At 49.6% G+C, this 19,619-nt stretch overlaps 3 protein-coding genes across 10 annotated transcripts in view; all 3 read right to left on the minus strand.

Moving 5' to 3' along the window:
- Nucleotides 1–5,918, minus strand: LOC108099362. Its single transcript, XM_017202848.2, is given in 6 exon segments — nucleotides 1–641; nucleotides 697–840; nucleotides 907–984; nucleotides 1,170–1,592; nucleotides 1,594–3,893; nucleotides 5,213–5,918. Coding segments are annotated over 6 exon segments (3,828 nt in total). The 5' UTR covers nucleotides 5,808–5,918; the 3' UTR covers nucleotides 1–353.
- Nucleotides 3,782–19,619, minus strand: part of LOC108099363 (intracellular protein transport protein USO1) — a 24,512-nt gene continuing 8,674 nt past the window's right edge. For 4 of the 8 annotated variants that reach the window (XM_017202851.2, XM_017202850.2, XM_043209199.1 and 1 more), the window contains 6 exons: nucleotides 13,211–13,423; nucleotides 13,013–13,114; nucleotides 11,952–12,230; nucleotides 10,575–10,727; nucleotides 8,608–10,341; nucleotides 7,082–8,538 (listed from right to left, as the gene is read on the minus strand). In XM_017202851.2, coding sequence (XP_017058340.2) covers nucleotides 7,147–8,538; nucleotides 8,608–10,341; nucleotides 10,575–10,727; nucleotides 11,952–12,230; nucleotides 13,013–13,114; nucleotides 13,211–13,423 — 3,873 coding nt within the window. In that variant the 3' untranslated portion in view covers nucleotides 7,082–7,146. Of the gene's footprint in view, nucleotides 3,894–7,081; nucleotides 8,539–8,607; nucleotides 10,342–10,574; nucleotides 10,728–11,951; nucleotides 12,231–13,012; nucleotides 13,115–13,210; nucleotides 13,424–17,088; nucleotides 19,126–19,619 lie in introns of those variants that run through there. The other 4 variants (XM_017202855.2, XM_017202854.2, XM_017202849.1 and 1 more) reach the window with 4 other exon arrangements.
- LOC108099366 lies at nucleotides 6,262–6,930 on the minus strand. The gene has a single exon (XM_017202858.2). It carries the CDS (start codon nucleotides 6,871–6,873, stop codon nucleotides 6,355–6,357), a length of 519 nt encoding a protein of 172 aa, XP_017058347.2. The 5' UTR covers nucleotides 6,874–6,930; the 3' UTR covers nucleotides 6,262–6,354.

Here is a 19,619-nt window from a genome sequence, read left to right on the forward strand (position 1 = left end):
TAAAGTGGCATCTCTAACAATGAGATTCATTTATTAAAAGTGAATTTGGTATTCAACTAACACGTGCCATCTGAAAGGAGTAATCTGCGTCAATTCCTTTACAATGCATTGATCTCCGCTTACACACTAGTACGTTACTACGATTTAAGGCACTATGCAAAGCACTACGTACAGGTAATTTCAATGGGTTTCCTTCCAGAAGAACAACTCTTAACAAACACTACATGTAAGTAGGCTATATGTACAAGCTAAAACGTGAGGGAGTGGCCAGCTCCTTTGTTCCGATAACGGTGATGATAACCGATGATACACTTTCGATATTCGATTCTCGATATTTGATATTTGATTCTTGACTAGCACTCTTGCGCGCCGTCCGCCGGCGGCAATTGGTTGGGATCATACCAGAAGACACTGGGCGTCCACGGCCGCTCCGCTCCGGCCGCCAATTCTGGATTGGCGACAGCCACTACCCGGCAGCAACACTCCTTCGCCTTGTCTGTCCCCTCGCTGGGAAACTCCTGACCCACCACGGCAGCCCGCAGCACTATCTGGTGGCAATTGGTCACGTCCACGTTGGTTACCACTCCGGCCTCGTGCCGGTAACTGTAGAATCTGTTCGTCAAATGCCCATCCACGTAAATCTGTAAAGGGGGGAAAACTCAATAGATTGTATCTGAGTTTGGCTGATTTACCTACTTCATATCCTCCTATTCCCTTACAGTCCTCCACCGCCCATCTGACATAGAGAGCGTTGCAGCCCAAGCCGCTGACACTGGTAATCGTGACTGGAAAACTGTCACCCGGTGACTTCCTGTTCGTCATGTCACAAGCTTTAACATCCTGAGGAATAAGAACAAAACACACATGTTAATCATGGTTTATGGGTATTATTAGTGGTATAATTACCTTGGGCTTTGCCTTTTTGTTGCCCAGCACACAGTCCATGGCGTGCAGATCGATAATCATCGAGTCTATAAAGTATTTCTGCAAAAAAAAGGTTTTATAATGAGATAAGATCATATGGTACAATATATATAATACATCTACATAATTAGAGTTCCTAAATTCTAAACTTGACTATAATTAACAATACTTAATAAATTGAGATGCTATTTATATTAGAACTGTTGATAGTGCCTAGATCCTAAAAATCCCTTTTATTGACTTACCATTTCACAGAGAGGATCGCAGGTGGCCGAGCGCAGGGTGTTGGACACCGTCTTGCACTCGTCGTCGCAGATGAGGGCGCGGCAGTGGCAGCACAGGCATCCCTGCTGCTTATCCTCCGGGCACTCCTCGGGGCACTCCTCGGGACACTCCTCCTCGCAGCAATCCGGACACTCGTTGCCCTCGGCAGGAAAGGGATCCTCCTCCTCCTCGCAGGAGTGAACGGTTGTCGCGTCGCCGCAAGGACACAGTCCGCAGTCCTTGAGCGCCTGGCGCAGGAGCTTCTCGCAGAGATCCCTCAGTTCGGGTGGAAGGGGTCCCTCGGGCAGGAGGCCGGAACCCTGGCACTTCGGCTTCGGCTCCGATGGCTCCTTCTCCTCGCAGGGCTCGATGTTCCATGGATAGGCGGCTCTGTCCGTTTCCCCCATTGGTCCACGGAGGACAGGACAGCATGCCGGCAAAAGGACACAATGGAGTGGCTTGCTCACTTTTGTCTTCCTGCGAGCAAGGAACAGTGTTCGTGGAGGCCTCACAGATCGCCTTGAATATTGTGCTAGGTGTCTTCTTTTCCAGCTCGTTTCCTGCTGCATCGGGTTCCCCGCCCTGCAGATCCTGCAACTGAGTGCCGATGAAGTCCTTGAGCGTTTGGCAAAGTTCCGCCAGCTCGTTAGATTTACAATCCTTTTTGCTGCTGCCTTTCTTATCCTCGTCGTCGTCCATGCAGTCCAGGAACAGCTCACCATCCAAGCCATCTCCCGAGCAGGTCCGCGGGTCTCCAATGTCTTGGAAGTTATCTGGACACGGTGGAATAACACACGGGTCCTCCACGGGACATAGTGGGGCATCTGCCGAGAAGTCCGGATCCAGTTCAAAGGCGTAGATGTCGGTTTCCGGAACCTGCGGCTCAGCCGGAGGCAGGAAGCACTTTCGCAGGTACTCCTCCAGCTGATGGAAGCACTCCACCCGCCGGAGTTCCCTCTTCGACTTGGGTTTCTCGCCGGGCTCATCGTCGCCTTTCTGCTCAAGTTGAGTCGCACAGCACTCGTCGAAGGGCACTTCTGGTGGACAAGGTTCGTCCTCCGGCGCAACTGCACTCTCCTTCTCCGACCGAAGAATCAGTGTTAGTTCCCGGAACAGCTGCTGGATCATGCAGGAGCGATCTACTCCACAGTCGCAGCCGGAGGTGGTTAGTTTCTCGATCAGCTCAAGGATGCGCTGCTTCCGCGTGGAGCAGGGCATGGTTCGATTTCCGCAGGGATCCACGGGTGTCTGGTACCCAGTGCCCTCCTCCTGGGGTTCGATCGCACTCAGATAGCACTGGCACTCCTTGTGGACACAGGACGACTGCGCGGGATCCTCCGGCACGGGTTCGTCCTCGTCGCAAAGGCAACTGGCGCCGGAGAGGCTTCTGTGCGTGTGGAGGCTCGTCTGGATGGGATCCGAGTCTTCGGAGGACCCGTCGGAGGCGTCGCAGTCGCAGAACTCCTCCCTGTGATCCCTGAGGTTCACCTTCCGCGATCGGAACGAGGCACTGCGACCGCCCTGCGATGTCTGGCAGTCGTCGAACTGCGACTGCAATCCCGGCGGATGCTGTATTCTGGTGGATCCGCAGGGCGCGAGGCTGCTCTGCTGGTGGTGCAAGGAATCCGGCCGCGAGGACACGAATCCCTGGGAGGGATGCTCATCCGAGCCACACAGACAGGTGACCTTGCCCACTATCGACTGGGATCGCGTGGTGGCCGAGGTCTCGTAGTCCACACCAAAGGAGGCCTGACTGCAGGGATTGCGCGATCGGGATCTGGACGACATGCTGCGGTAGTGGGCCTGGCTCTCCGGATGAGATGCCATCGAGGAAGCCCCCTTCGATTGCGAAGCGCTGCAGGGAACCACCTTCGATGGGGTGGCACTGCAGGGATCCCTCTTTGAAGGCGTGGCACTGCAGGGATCGGGCTGTGGTTCCTTATCTGGGCAACAGTCGCATTCCGGATCCTTCAGGGCGGACAACCAGGTGACTCCGCTCTGATTCCTCTGAGCCCCCTTGCTGGGCATACTGCCCATGCTCTTGGGACCGTGCTGGCTGCAACTGGCTTGATTCGGATCCGGAGCAAAGGTCTGGTTGCTCCTGTAGGCGCTGCCGGCGGCCTTCGACTTGTGGGGATCCATCGCCCTGCTGTAGGAGGGACCTGTGACCAGGTTGCTCTGGCCTGCCCAGTAGGGAGGAGGATTGGAGCCGCAGGTGCAGTCGTCGAGGAGCTCCTTGGTGCAATCGGTTAGGGCACTTCGGAACGAGGGTCCGGCACTGTGTTCCGTCCGCGAGGTTCTCACGGAGCAGGGCTTCTTCGCTCGGCTAATCTCTTGGGCATCGGAGTCCACTCCACACGGAATGGGATCCTTATTGCAGACGCACTTTTGGGGCTTGACCGGCGGCGGATCGGCGGACTTGGATCGCTTTGGCTTGCAGGAACAGGTCGCTCCCTCGTCTACATCCGTTTCCGATTTTAGTTCCGGCTCGGATACCGGGTACTTGGGCGTGTGGTGCTTCCGCAAGTGGGAGGCGTCCGTCTGCGAGTGCTTGGAGTGCGGATCCTCCAAATCGTGATGGGACTTTGCGGGCTTCGACGGCTTCCAGTTGTCTCTCAGGTGGGACAGATCGGTTTGTTGGTGGCGGGAGTTGGGGTCGCTGTCGGAATGTCGCTCATCCTGCATGTACATCAGAGCCGGGCATTCTGAGGATGATAAAAAATAAATCCAGTTTCAATCATAAAGTTTATTAAAGCTTAAGTTTTGCCACATTTTAAGTAGTATTGGTTTTTGCATGTTGATTCCTAGAGTAAACTCCGTTAACAACCGAAACGGCGAGTCTTAACCGCTAAAGTGGCAAGCGAAAAAAAGTTCTTATGAGTGGAAAATAACTCTGCCTGATTTCATTTCATCTTAAAGCTAACTTAATACATATTACCCAAAACTAATATGTTTAAAATTATTACTGAAGAAAAGAAAAATCATAAATAAATTATAAACGTTATGTTTGAATCGTAGAATTAATTAAAAAAATTTAATTCAAAGTCGCTTACAATTTCATTGCGGTTAAGGCTCGAAGGATTTGCGCTGTAACCGATACCGAACCGATCCGAAAACAGTTTCGGCCCGATTCCACGGCAAGAACACACGATTTAACGGGACTTGCGATTCGATTTGATTTAATTTGGATGGGCAAACACAATTTATTCGTTCGAGAAATTCGGGGGCACCGCCAGCTCCTTGATCTCCGTGAGTCGGATCTCGCGACCGCGCGTGATGTCTGGGCGGGACCACATCTCCTGGTGGTAGAGCTCCAGGAACTTGGCCTCCGCCTTCTCCCGGCACGGACAGAAGTCGAAGTTGGAGGTCTGGCTGCAGACCTCGCGGTCCTCGAACTTGGTGAAGATGGTGCCGCGCTGGACGCAGCGGCAGACCTTCACGTTGATGTGCTCCTGGTTTAGCGAGAAGGAGCGCTTCTTCCACGGACACATGCAGCAGCCGCAGTTGCCCGGACAGAAGACGTTGCCGTCCTCGTCCATGATCGGGCTGGGATCGAAGCGGCAGGGCGAGCAGTTGGAGAACTCCTTGTTCTGCGGCAGCGCCAGGTAGTACCGTTTGGATCCCTTGGGCGGCTCCTGCGGTGGCGGTCCCAGCTGCTCCACCGACTCCTCGCTGGACAGCAGCTCCTCGGACTCCTCCTCGCTCGACTCCGCCGACTGGGACTCGGGCTCGGGCTCCGGGCCGTAGATCTGCAGGTGATCCGTCTCCGGCTGCAGCTCCTCCACGGATTCCTCCGGCGGCGGAGGAGTCGGCGCTTGGGGTTCCGGCTCAGGCTCCGGCACGGGCAGGTAGCAGATGGAGATCACCTCCCGCGCGTTCGGATCGAACCGCTGGCCACAGATGCCCGGCGTGCACCGGAAGTACTGCGAGGTGGAGTCCCCGCAACTGCCCATGAAGTCGGAGATGGTAACGCCGGACAGTTGCTGGGACTCGCAGGCGCGGAACTGTTCGCTGGTGGATTTACCTGTGCTGGGCTTCGGGCTCCTCGAGGCTGAGTGCATCCCCTGCTGCGAGCGGCACTGGCAGACGGACTCCTTGCGGTGTCTGCCTCCAGAAGAATGCTTCTTCTGGCAGGGGCCGATCCTCTGGCCGCCCTGCGGATTGAACTCCAGCGGCATCTGGACGGTGACGGGTTTGCCGTGCAGCGGACACCCGGCGCGCGACTTCTTGGGGTCCACCAACCGGGCGGTGAGCTCCAGGGTGACGCCACACGGCTTGTTCCACCCGCCGCCCGCCTTGTCGAAGTTCCGCAGCAGCACCTGCGTGTCGTTGGCCGCCCGCACCAAGGCCTCCCGGAAGGCGGCCGGGTCGTCCATTTTGCAGCGACTGCTGGCACTGCGACCCTCCTGGGGAGAGTCCTCCGCGGTGTCCCTGCAGTCGAAGAAGACATCGTGGTCGCTGCGCGTCTGCTGGAAGTTGTCGCCCATGAAAATCAGTCGGGTGGACTCCAGTCCGCGCACAAGGGTGGTGGTGCTCCGCGCCCCAAAGCGACTCTCCGAGTAGGCATCCTGGTCCACGCTCCTCGGATCGGCCGACTGACTCGCGAGATCCTCATCCATGACGCTTGTTCGGCTCGAACTGATTTCCCCAAATCAGGTTCGAAACTCACATTAAATTTTCAATTGTGTGTTGCCTGCTCGCTTGTGTCTAAAATAATGACCAGTGGCGAGCCGAAAAAGTGACAGGAAGAAGGGTCTACTTTGATTATCTAATCGTAACCTTCTGGGGTTTTTAGAATTATGAAAATCATCAGAATTTTACATATTTCGTAAGGGGTACATTTTCTGACACCTCTCCAAATTTTCGAAAAGTTTCCAAAAACGGGCACCTCTCAGACCATAACATTTTTAATTTTTAATTTCTAAAATGGCATACCTCTATGAGTTTAAAGTTAAATTCCCTATAAAACTTTTTTTACTTAGTTTTAGATCATAATGGAAATTATAAAATCTGTAGAATCTATGCGATGAGCCCAACATTCAAGACAGACAGAAAAAAAAACTGCTGGCCAACTTTGGTAAATTTGGTTTTAGATACAATTTGAAGACAAAAAATCGAATAAAGAACATCGAATTTTATGCGAAAAACAGCGGAGTTCAAGTGCTTTCATGGGTCTCCTGACCCTGGGGTTCCCTCTGCCTCCTTGCCGCTCCACCTCACACTGGATCTCCTGCTCTTCTTCCGGTTTTCGGGGGCATTGCAGCCGCAGAAAGTGCCGATGGACTTTGGCCTGAAGATGTTCACCTTGACCTGGCCGCTCTCCGGATTCAGTTCGATTGGGAGCTTCAAGGTCACTGGGTCGCCGATCAACTTGCACTGCCTGTCCTTGGGACAGGGACACTTCTCGTCCGTGTGGAGCCGGGCACAGACCTCCAGGGTGGCGGGGTAGAAGAGCGTCATCGAAGGACGAGTGGGCACGCAGTCGGTGCCGCCATAGCACCGCAAGAGCCGCCGGGTGGCAACGGAAGCCCGCTCTAAGACGGCGCGAATCTGGACGGGATCATCGAATCGGGGAGCCTGCTTGCAGATCACCTCATCACCACCGCCGATGGCCAACTCCGGAGACTCCTCATCGTCGCTCCGACAGTCGTGGAAGGTGTCGAGGTCTTCACTTTCGCCAATCATAATGCTCCAACTAATTTTGACAAATCTGATTTACGAACTATATAAACCAAGGTACAAAATGATTCTACAGAGGGAAAGTTTTCTCAAGGCAATGTTGATGTTAACCTTCCAAATAGAAATCTAACCAAATCACTTTCCTTATCCGATTCGAAAGAACCTTATTTTAACGCTCAATTGAAAGATCTTCAACATCAAAAGTAATCACAACTCACTAGGTAATTTACATTTATGCATGGTAGTATTTACATCGAAATGGAGCTAATGAAAGTGGCATTATCTGGCATTCCGGAACAACATGGAGTTGCTTCGAGCCACGGGAATGTAGACGGTGCAGCCAAACTCGGACTCCACCTTCTGGTTGTGGTACAGAACCAGTCGTCCATGGATTCGGGTTTCGATCTGGTCCAAAAGTGCCGAAGATGCCGGCTTGAGGGCCGCTTTTAGGGTGCGAACACAGTCGAGAGCTGCCACGAATCCCTCGTAGCACTCCAGCGACTCCTGGTGCTTCTTCTCCGTCCACATGTCCTGCAGGAACTCGATGTGCTCACGGAAGTCCTCCCCGCTCTCCCACAAGCGGAGCAGTCGTGCCCGGAAGGCGGACACATCGAAGTACCCGTCCACGGCGCCCTGGAGGAGATCCACGAAGCAGCGGGTTCTCAGAGGCATCAGGAGGAATCGTTGCTCCACTCCGACCTCCACCTGGATTCCACACTCCATGGTGTCCGGCTGCACCTGAACCTCCCGCTCACTGCAATCCGCCGTGACCTGAACACCCTCCTCCGAATAGTTGGGATTCTCCGTTTGAACAAAGGACACGCTGGCCAGGGATTCCCATTCGGGATCAAAGACCTTGGCGTGCAGGGAACACAGGGAAACCCTCGATCTGGATGAGTGAACTGTGTGAATCGAAATCACCGAGTGGAAACTGTTGCTCGAAAGGCTCTCCTGGAGCGGGAAAATCGGTGATCGATTCGTGGCAACACTTCGAGTGCGAGCTCGGTAAATGCGCCGGAAAATGAAACGCCGTAACATGGATCGCTGGCGATGACGTGGAGTGGGATGCTCCTTCCTCGCAGCTTGTTCCTGCTTCTTGCTCTTCTTCTCGCGCTTCGGCTTTGGCTCCTTAACCAGCTGTCTCAAGGAAGACGGCACCTCGCTGATCTTCTTCTCCTTCCCACTTGGTGGATTGATCACCGTCAGTTGTGTGAGATCCTCGTTGCTATCCGCTCCACCACGAGATCGCCGGGACTTGCGGGTGGCTCTGCCCACCTTGAAGCCCTTGGGTCTTGTTGAGGATGACTGGACACTTAGGTAACTAGACTTATCGGTGCTAACGGGTTGGCTAATTTGGCTTTCTTGAACGACCTCACTATCTTGAATAAGCTCGCTGTCTTGGAGGACCTCGCTGTCTTGTATGACCTCGCTGTCTTGAATGACCCCCACTTCTTGACCAGCCTCACTCTCCTGACTTGCCATTGTCGACAGTCCCGAACCACTTATTCTATTGGACGAGACATCCTGCTCCGCTCCAGCCGACTTGTCCGGCTGGCTGCCCTGCAAACTTACCTCGGTCGGACTCTGGGATAGCAGGGTGTCCGCCAGATGCTTCACGCTGCAGGCGATCGCCTGGAAGTCCTTGTGGAGGGGCAGCTCGAAGTCCCGACCCTTTTACATAATAAAGAGATAATTAATTATATATAATAAATAAACAATCAATATGATTGGCAAACCCACCTCCAGATCCAGTAGGGCCACGCCCAACCCCTGACTGGCGGTCTGCAGATCGGGCACCTCGTCCTTCTTGGCCCGCTTGGCGGGATTGTCGTAGAGCTCGTCGGCCAGGCTGTAGCCCTCGGGGATGACGCCCAGCTTGCGCTCCATCAGCTGGCACTGCTCGTCCTTGGTGCGCAGCTCGTCCTCCAGGCAGCGCGCCCGCTCCTCGGAGTCCTTCATCTGGGCCTCCATCTGGCGGATCTTGTTCTCCAGCGTGCCCACCTCCTCCTTCAGCTCGCTGTTGGTGACCTCGATGTGCAGGTACTCCTTCTTGATGTCGAAGATCTGGGTGCGCAGCGCATCCGTCTCCTGCCGCAGCTGGTCCTCGGTGTTCTGCTGGACCTTCTTGGCGAAGCTCAGGTCGTCCATCAGCGCCTGGCTCCTCCGCCTCTCCGTCTCGAGGGCTTCCGTGAGCGGCATCTTGTGCTCCGCCTCCATCTCCATCTTGGCCACCACGCTCTCCATGCTGCACTGCAGGGTGCGGTTCTCGGTGAGCAGATCGCGGTGCTCCTTGGTCATGCGCACCAGGCAGGTCTTCAGGGCCTGCTCGGCCTCCTCCAGCTGCTGGATCTTCTCGGTGGCCGCCCGGGAGTCCTCCCTTAGGCAGTCCTGCAGCTGGGCGATCTTCTGCTTGAGGCTCGCCTCCTTGGCGCGGTAGGCCTCCTCGCGCTCCTTGTACTGCTGCTCCAGGTCCACCCAGTGCGAGTCGGCCGTCTCCATGGCCTCGTAGTGCCGGGCATTGAGCTCCTTCAGCTGGCTCCGCAGGCTCTTCACCTCCTCCTTCAGGTAGACTATCTCACGAGTCTCGCCGGGATCGGAGTACCCCGCTTGGCTGAGTCCGAACTCCGCCGGTCGCAATTTGGGGACGGAATCCTGATCTCCCGGCATCGAGGCCGTGTATCCCGAGGAGAGGCGGGGACTGGCCTGCGGGGAGGACATGTCGTTGCCCATTTTGGCCAACGATAACAGGCGGTAGATGAGCAGCAAGGGCAGGGATCTGCGCAGGTCCTGCAGCTCCTTCCTGGCCTGCTTCCTCTCGCTCTGCAGGTGCTCCAATTGGGTTTCGGCTGCCGCGAGATCCTCGCGCAGGATCAGAACCTCTGCGCGGCAGTCCTGGTACTTGGCGCCAAGTGCCTCCTTGCCGAACTCCAACTCCACGTTGCGCTGGCGCAGGATCTCCAGCTCCACCTCGTTGCGCTGCAGGTGGAGTCGCGTGTCGTTCTCCGCCTCCTCGAACTCGCACTTGGCCTCCTCCAACTGGGCGTTCTGCTCGGTCAGCAGCTCCACCCGGTCGCCCAGCTCCTTGAGGTCCTTCTCCAGCTGCAGCTCCCTCTGCAACCTCTGGGCCAAATGGCGCGCCTGCGTCTCGCCGCTGCTCTCGTAGATCAGGAGCTTGCCCTCCAGCTGCTCCAGCCGCTCCTGGTAGAACTGCAGGTGCGGATGGCCAAGGCTGACCGATGGATTCGACGATGGCAGGTCGCACTCCACGAACACTCCGCTCTCGCTGAGGCTGCTGCTCTGCCAGGAGCTCACCTGCTGGCTGCAGTGCCTCTTGCTGGGCGTGGGCGGGGCAGAGGGCGTGGCACAGTTGCTGTACGGCTGAACGGTGGCAACGATCCTGTGGTTGTGACTCGGACTGTTGTTGTGGTTGTGACTTTGGGTTTGGTTGTGCCTCCGGGGAGTCTCCGTGCGGTTCTGTGTGGGGAAAGAGTACAACACAACGTGAATTTTAGGGATTCCTTAGTCCGAAAGGTTCATCAAGTAGGTTAAAAAAGGTAAAGTAAGGGAACAAGTTGGGTAATCTTTGTGGGTTGTATATGTTGGCAAGACACTCCGTTACGTTTTCCACTACAATCAACTGACAAACATGACTGGGATGGCTGTGGTATTGAAGTTGGGTTAAGTACTTCAACTGGAGTTTCACCCACCTGATTGTCTGACGTCATGGCGTCCAGGTCCAGTTGCTGGACGCACTGCAGCAGCTGTTGCAGGCAGCGCTTGTCCCGATCCTCCAGCTGCTGGGCAGACTGCTCCAGCAGATCCTGCAAACTCTGGCAGTGGCCCTCGCAGGTGCTTTCCATCTGGATCGTATGGGAGATCGGAGATCGGGGGAAACACGATACGGTATACGATTAGATAAATTCTTCTGGTTAACAGTTACTTAGGCAAATTATCACTGGCTTTATGCTCCGCTGCCATCCGCCGCCACTGACACACTCTCATGTGCGAAGCGATCTTCGACTAATTTCACTTTGCTGCCCGCTCGAATAATTACTTTTGGTTATTGCAATTAGGCGAGTGAATTGGATTTTCAAGCTGAACGACTTCGCTGCCGCTGGCTGCCAGTTGAAACTGTTCGGCTCTAGAAAATAAACGTACCGAAACAGCAAAACAGCAGAAAATACCTATAAATGGGGGTTCCAATCTGGAGATACCCTCTATCAACTTTGAGTATCAATTTACTCAGGGTTTTCAAACACAATAAACTGCTTGGAAGCATAATAGCCAAATAATAGGAATTCTCACTGCTGATTATAATTACGCGGTAAGTACTCCAAGGTTTTTTAAACAAAGTTCTACCTCTGAAGTTTAAACTATAATGCATAATGTTTCCACAGTTTTCTTCCCAAAATTATATACCTTCACTCGCTCCATTGAATGGGAACTCTAAGGTGTGGGACCAACAAAGCCTTTTGCTGGATTTGGTTGTCTATGAGCAACGACAAAACACTCATAAGTATAACAAGATTCGTAGATGGCGACCACTTAGGGCGCTTCCCTTATAAGCAGCGTTTTAAGCACTGACCTCCGATTTGGCTAAAACAACTCTTTTACAAAATCAAACAAACATGGCCAAGAAGCGATGCCAACATCTTAAAATTGTGGGCGTCGATCACAAATCGAAGTTGTGACGCAAAGTCACAGTGGAGACTCACTAACAATTGGAAAGTTTAACCACAGATTCCAATTCCTGAATATTTTATAACACAGGCTAATGAGCTGGCCATTAACTGCGGCTGCTCCACTGAAACAATTGCAATTGGAAAATAGATAGATTGTTGTGGCGTTAAGACGAAAACAATTTCCGTGCTGGCTCAGATGCCAAACAAAACTAAGAGACTGAGAGACTTCGGCACACGGAGCTGGCCAAAAGCGCCAACTTGGCTCTCAGCGAGCTCAAGTCGGGCTCGAAATGAATGGCTCAATTCATTCATAAACAACCAACCAGCCAAGTGAGTCACTCGCTCGAGTGCTTTCGCAAACTGGCTTTCGAGTGACTCGCGAACTGGGTTCCCATTGCTCACCTTATCGTTATCATCTTCCAGTTCGAGAATGCGAAACTCGAGGAGTTCATTCTGCTCGCGCAGTTCGCTCGTCTCGTCCTCGAAGCTCGCCTGCTTCTCCTCCAGCTCCTGGATCCTCTGCACCAGCTCCTCGATCTTCGCCTGCTTCTTGCCGCTGCTCAGCGCCGCCTTCTCCGCGGCTTCGAGCTCCTGTTTCATCAGCTGCACCTCCGCCTGCAGCCGCTCGTTCTCCTTCTGGTACATTTCCGCTTCCTTTTGCAGCTTGTCCAGGTCCTGCAGCTGCAAAAAAAAAAACGGGGGTGGATTTTGAAATAAATACTTAAGGGGAAACCAGTCTTGAAATGCTGGGAAAACTCTTGAAGAAAACACTCTGGAACAATATTCTCAAATCTTGTGAGCTCTTTCCACATTTTTGTTTATTCTACTTCATTCTATTTCCCACAATATTTCCGAAATGCATTAAATCAGAAATTAATACTTTATCTTCGGTAAGTTTGTTAAAAGCATTTAAAGAAGATAATGTTGCACATATAATAATAAACTGCTCTGTTATTTGTCTTTCTAACTAAAACTATTTAAAGTGCTTTATTTAACAAAAGCTTAGCTTATATGTTTAAAATATATATCAATGGTAGACTTAAAAGGTATTTAGTTCCTTTTATTATAAGAAATGGATTATATTATATTTGAATGAGTAGTAACTAAATTAATGTGTCTATGTGGTAACAATCAATTCAAGGCTTTAATATACAAAGCTATCATATTTTACAAATACAACATATAGGTACATGTGTTATGAACCTTCAAGAAACTAACTAACAATAACAAGATGTCTTATTTGTTCTAGAAATTAAAAAAATAATTGGATGGAATCCACATGTTTATTAACCAAGTATTGTCTTAGTGCTTCTCGAAATAATAAATCACGGCCTATGTACCATCATTAATCACTAATGCCCGAAATGTGATGGATTTGTGATGGCTTAAAGGCCCAATTTGTAGCTAGTCAGCTTGTCTGGCTGCTGGCCAACTCGAATAGGTACCAGGTACCCGGTACTTACGGTCTGCCAAATCACGCCGCTGTCCGATCCGCTGGAGGGCGGCTGCGGGCTGATGGAGGGCGGAGCCGAGGACAAGGCCGAGTCCGTGTCCGAATTGGGGTCCTTGGAAAACAGAGAGAGAGCGAGGAAGCGGGGTTTTAGATGTCAGATGTCAGAGTTCGAGGGAAGGTATATAGTGAGGTATTAGCTGCGACTCACCTTCGACTTGGCTGCTGTGGGATGGCTGCCGAGCAGCGCCGTCATCCAAGTGGTGGCCCTCATCTCGTCGGGGGCCCTCATCCGAGTGGGAGCCTCATCCAAGCCACTCGGCTGCTGGCTGCTCTTCACTGTGGTTGTTGTGCGCATCTCGAGCGCTGATTTATGTGCATTTTTCGTATTGTTGATTAGCTCAATGTTCTTGAGTTGGGTTATCTGCGGGGAGCAAACCAGATGTGGAGGGGGGATAAATTAGAAAATGTCGTGCCATAGTTACATTTATTGCACCACTCTCTATCGCTCTTTACCCACGTTTTCTTCGGGGCGACCTGCCCCAGAATGGACAAAGCAATTAACAAAAGAATCTGTTTCTTTTTGTTGTATCTACGTTCTACGTGTGTGTATAAAAATATAAAAAAAAGGGGGTTCTTAGGTCTAAGAACTGAAAAGAACGCTCCGCTTTGCGGTGAGCTCTTTACATGTGTGTTAACAGTTATGACTTGATTTCTTGCCGCAGACACACTTTTTGCTTTTTGCTCGAAAGCGCCAAATCATTATTATGGACAGGTACAGGTTGCTTTTGATCCGCACAATGGGCACCCAAAAGTGGGTTCAATGACACGGCCGAAAGATCAAAAGGTGTAGTAAGAGGTGCGTTTTATTGTCGGATTAGCTGGGCCAAGGCACCATCTATATACTACTCTATACACAATACACTAGGTACTATCCACCATCGAGCATCCACATGCAGCGATCCTGATCGTGAGTCACGAAAACGCAACGCACTATTCAAAAGTTTTCGCCGTATCTCATCACGATTTTCATGGTCACGATGCCATCCATCTGCCCTGTCAGCTAATTAGCCTCCAAGTCGAAAACCCACCGACCAATCCAAGCCGAACCGAACCCAATTCAAAGAGCCAAATCACTTTCCAATCAAGCAACGCCCAGTTATGTTTTACTTTCATGTCAATCTCATGTTTTATATAACACCCATAATAGCAGTGTTATTATACGCATAATGCAGCATTATGCTAATTTGTGGGCTCGCTGGTGGATATGTGTGTTGGCCGCGGCGGAGAAATCATTAATCAATTGTGAAACGAGCCGTACGCACACCCAAAAAGGTTTCCAGAGAGCCCAGTGCAATGACCAAGCGCACATCGCTTCATTTCACAACTGACCGCACTGGGAAAAATAATTAATGGGGCTTAGGACAATTTCACTCCAACCAGCATGGACTTTCTCGGTATAATTGTAAATACTATTGCATGAATTACCTTATGCTATCTATGTATTATTATTTTATATGACTATTTGTTTTAAAAGTGAATTAAAAAATAATAAACAGTCTTTCTTTTACCAAATTGTAAATATAACTAAAGAACCCTGCTAAATTTATGGATTTAAAGAACAATCTTTTAGGTATATATAATATTTTTTTTTCGAGTGCTGGAATACGTATATGAGAGTCCAGGGTTTGGGCCCAAAATGGAGTTGCTGTTTGACAAAGTATTGCTGCTGGCGTTGGTGTCGCATGCCTGCACGTCTTCAATTGAAATTATCGACTGTCGTAAAGAGAGACGACGGGCCGAGATCGGCGACCGATACGATGGCCAAGATACAGATAATACACGCTACCCAGACTGAGCTAACCGTTATGGTAATTTCTTGGATCGATTCCAAAAGAACTTTTTGCATAACGGCCGGTTAACGAACTCGATCGACGTGCTTGGGGCGATTAAGCAAGTGGCTTCGATCTGAGGTAACCGCTCCCACTTTCCGCTCTCCGAACCACTCGCACTCGCCTCCTCGATTCCGGGAACTTTTGATGGCTCTATTGATGCCCCGATACCGATCCCATATGCAGATGCAAATGCAGATTGCGCTAAAGGCAGCGGCGACGTTGCGAGACGGAGATGCGCCATCGGGTCGATTTCAAACGCCCGATGGATTGTTTGTAAATCTGTCGGCAGTCCCAACCTGCTGAGCCATATACGATGCGGAGATACCCAGATACTGCGATACTGAGATACTCAAGCAGCGCTCAGATACTCGGATACTCAGATACTCGGATACTCGGATGCACATAGGTGTGTTTATGTCTCGCTGTCGGTCTGTTTGCACAAGCCGCGGGCCAAGTGATTGTGATTGTGTGAAATGATTTTCCTTTCTGCAGACAGGTTTCACTTCGATCGGTGCAACTGCCACTGCCACTGCAACGCCGTCTCCGACGTTCCGGGTTCGACTCCCCCGGTCCGTGGACGATTACGTGTAGCAGCAGCCATCAAAAGGCATCGCCGGTGCCTCTCAAACAGACATGGTCATTCTTGTAGCTCTCGAAATGGCTTTCCCGGAAATAGGCGATCTGTATAAGGCACCAATCGAATCTTCTCCCCATAAAGAAATCGATTTTACTTCTCATTTACTGTTTGCTCTAAGAAAAACTATTTCCTTATCTATTGATCTAAATAGGGAAACAGCAAACTAAATGAACAAAATCGTTTATAAAGATGTGATCTATTATATTATTAATTTACCTATAAATTAAGGGAACATTACTATTATTTATAAGCAATTCCCCAATTCTGAGTGCTATCATCTTGAACTCCACTGTATGTACCAACTAGCAGGTATATGTTTTCTTATATTTGCATTTGGCATTGTAATTCAGGTTTGGCTCTGCACAAAGGCACTGCTTTGATTTGATCTTGCGAAAGCGAAAGTTTATATGCGCTAATGAATTATATTGTATTGCAGATGGCCTGTGTATGCTATATAGTAAGGCGTATGTATCTTTTATCGGAAGGGGCCAGTGGAGCGAAACTCCCCCCGATGGGATAAGCTAATTGCACTAATGAATGGACTTGGTCGGCCCTGTTGACATATATGCATTGCGCCCGTTAACTTGCATCGATATCGCCCAGCGAACCCGGGGATTAACCGAGTATTCCAACTGTGGCGATAGCCGATTTCCGATGCCGAGGTCCGAGCCTTTCCCTTTCGATCTGAGATACCAGCGGAGGTAATTATTCATCCGTCGCGGCCTCAGCAGATTTTGATTTCGATGATGGCCCCCTTTGTGCTCAAAAATTTGCAACATTTTATAGACCCCGTGTGGCAGAAATGTCAGGCAGGCGAATCTCTTGATATCGCCGATGGATAGTTAATCATCCGAGATGATCTTTTAATGGTTTTTGAAAGTGGATTAAATTGGGGCCGAAGAGCTCCAGATTTCGTTTTCAGCACATCAAATACGCATTATATCGTATTAACTTAACCAGTCTGGTTTGAAATAAAGTTTTATTTTTATAATTTCACTCGCTCCTTTGAGTTTACGAACGATTTGCTTCACCAATAACCGTCAATCGAAAAGCTATTTCGGTCGTAAGATATAAATCAAAGTTAATCATCAGTTAACAGGTTGGTAATTGAGTTACTTAACTTGCTATACTTTACTTTGCTTTCCGGGCTGTTAAACCAGCAAATAAAACCCTAATTTGCATGCTATCAAACTCTCTATTAATCAAAAATATTTAGTTTAAACAAGCGGAAGCTCCAATTTTGATTATGTATGATGTTCTACTAGATGCCTTTCCCTTTCTCAAATGGAGCCACCACACGTTGTGAATTCTTGAGTTATAAACTATAAATTAGGCGCCAATTTGACACTTCTATGTGCGGTGGGCCCCGCCATTCCATTGCCATAAATCAGATTTCCCATCGCTGGTTCACAACGAGCTAATTGTCTATGGAGTACGCGTCGTATGAGCAATATTCGCGGAATGAGTAACAGGTGCTACCAGAAATAGGAATCACTTAATGGCTTATACTATATGTTATATGTTATGTTTGCTCTGGCTTTGGCGGTGGTCAATTACCTTGACATCTCTCCGGTTGTAGTAGTAATCCATTGTCAGGCGTATTTATGCATTATTCCCACAGACGAAGGTGTGGATTTTGTTTGACAAAAATAATTAACCGCAATTTTCAAGTTTTCGTCTCTTTGATGGCAAATGGCAAATAGTTTTCACCGCGGTAATTTCACTAAAACATCGAAATTTATAGACACATTCGCCAAAACGATTCACAATTTGCATATGGTTCACATTTCCATTTCACACACCCCTTTTTCTCTCGCAAGTCGTTTACTTTTTGTTGTCTGCACACTTTTTGTGTTGTGATTACTTTGCATATTGGAAGCGTCCGGACTCCGGAGTCCACAGTCTACAGTCCACGGCTGGCGTCTTGTTTTAGCAACATCATCATTACAATCGTCATCATCACCTTCACAACCATCATCATCATCGCCATCGCTTCGCTTTTACTGTCGTTTGGCGATGGCAATGGCGATGGGAAGATGGGGATGACTAAATTCTGCAGGCAGCCGAGGCATAGTCATAGCAACATATCGTATTTAAAATAGCGTTAACATTTTAAAAGCTTTTCACTGACCCCAATTGGCGGTGTGGTGTGCACACACACTCCCCACAACCACACACTTTTTCCTCAAAGACTCTTAGGGGAGAGTGCTGGCGAGTACACGGGCGAAAACATCAATCAATAATGTGAAGTGATTAGCACACAGCAAACAAAACAAAAAACACTTCGTTAACTTTTGCCAGAGAAAAATTGATCTTCTAATTGTGAGAAAATTTATACCTCCCTTTCCAAATTCTTTAATTGGTTGTAATTCCAATAATTCAATGCAAAAATTATAAGCCAGGGATAATTAAGCCATCACTATATTATCTGCTAATAATCTTCTAACTTCAGTTAAAAACATTTAAAATGCTTTTCATTGTGATTCTAATTGTTTCTAAACTTTGCACATTGGTAGACTATTAAACTTTTTATTGGCCACTTATTTGTTAACACATTTTTATGATTTTTCAGGCTGTTACCCCTAGAGGGTGCTGTTTTGACTTAAGCCAACTTCGAACTGGAAATCACTTTTATCAGTACGTTTTTCTCTGCGTGCACTTATTGATGCCGCGTTTGTTTCTTGCTGCCAGATGACATCGTTGCCCGATTGTTGATGATGTTGCTATGTTGCCGCTGCACTTTGCTATGCAAATGACTGCTAGAAACTGGCGCACTGGCCGACATCCGATAGTGGATTAAAGAGATCTGCCAGATGCCAACCCCGCGATTTGGATTGCCAATCTGAATCTGAATCCGAATCTGAACTCAAATCCGATTCCGATCCACACCCATCAAGATGTCATGGCCCGGTGATCTCGGGATCTGGGGATCTTGGATTATGGATCTCGGATTGGATCTTCGTAACTAATTCTCGACTACTTTGGCGGCGATGAAAACAATTACGAGCAGGCGCGATTAATGAACTGTAAAATCGAATTCGATCACTGGAACGTAGCGCTATGGAGGCGATATGGCCACAAATCACGAGAGACTGAACAGAAGAAGGGGAGTGTCGGTGGGAAAGGCAATTAATTTTGATCGTTTTTGGCATATTCCACTAAACTGTAGTGCGAAGTCGGTGAAAATTATGGGCTCGGGTGCGTTAGACAATGCCAAAGAGAAAGACAAACCGTGAATGGGCTTTCCTATTCCGATTCCTATTCAAAAGGCAACGATTGTTTGTGGTATGTATCCATCAATGTGTGGCATTTGGTTCCTTCATTTTAGGCTTTAGAAAATCAGACAATGCACCCTGGCATACTTTTCATTAGCGCCTCTTTCAAAACTCCGCCGATTCTGGGCCGCGAATTTCACCTGATGATTATGCACCTCCTGAACTCGAAATTATGCGCGTTTGATTTCTGCACTTTGCTTGGTATATTATTATTTTTATTTTTATTTTTTTCAGATTTTATTTCGGGTAGTGAGACACCTGAGGCGCGACACCTGCGACCGCTGCGAACTTAAAAAACGAACTGACGGCCATTCATGCGAGCGGTAAACTCTCGAGCGGCGAACGAGAAAGTGAGTGAGTGGTGCGAAAAACCGGCTTGCGACCGCTTCACTCTCTCTCTCGCTCTGCCTCTCTCGCTCTCGCCAGCGATCCACTTGCAACACTTGCGCTGCTGCAACTGCAACGCTGCAACTGCCGCAGCAGGTTTTTTCTTTACTTTTTTCCCCCGATTTTTTGTTTCGTTTTTTCTTTTTTTTTTTGCCCACCGCTTATCGACGCGGCGATTGTTGTCTTTGCCATTCTCATAACTAACGCAAAATTATATCATAGATCATGCCAATAGTGCATAACCGCAGATGCCAGAGCGCGAAGTGGAGATATAGATGCAGATCACACGAACACCACTTGGATCCCGAGATACTGTATCTGGTGGAGCTCTTAACTTTTAACCCGCCTCTCAGACAAGTTCAAGTGCCCAACCCCCACCCCACTCCGAAAAAAAAGTTTAAAAAGCCAACGAAAATAAGAAAGAAA

The sequence above is a fragment of the Drosophila ficusphila genome, unplaced genomic scaffold, assembly GCF_018152265.1.
Source record: "Drosophila ficusphila isolate 14025-0441.05 unplaced genomic scaffold, ASM1815226v1 contig_791, whole genome shotgun sequence".
Lineage (NCBI taxonomy): Eukaryota > Metazoa > Arthropoda > Insecta > Diptera > Drosophilidae > Drosophila > Drosophila ficusphila.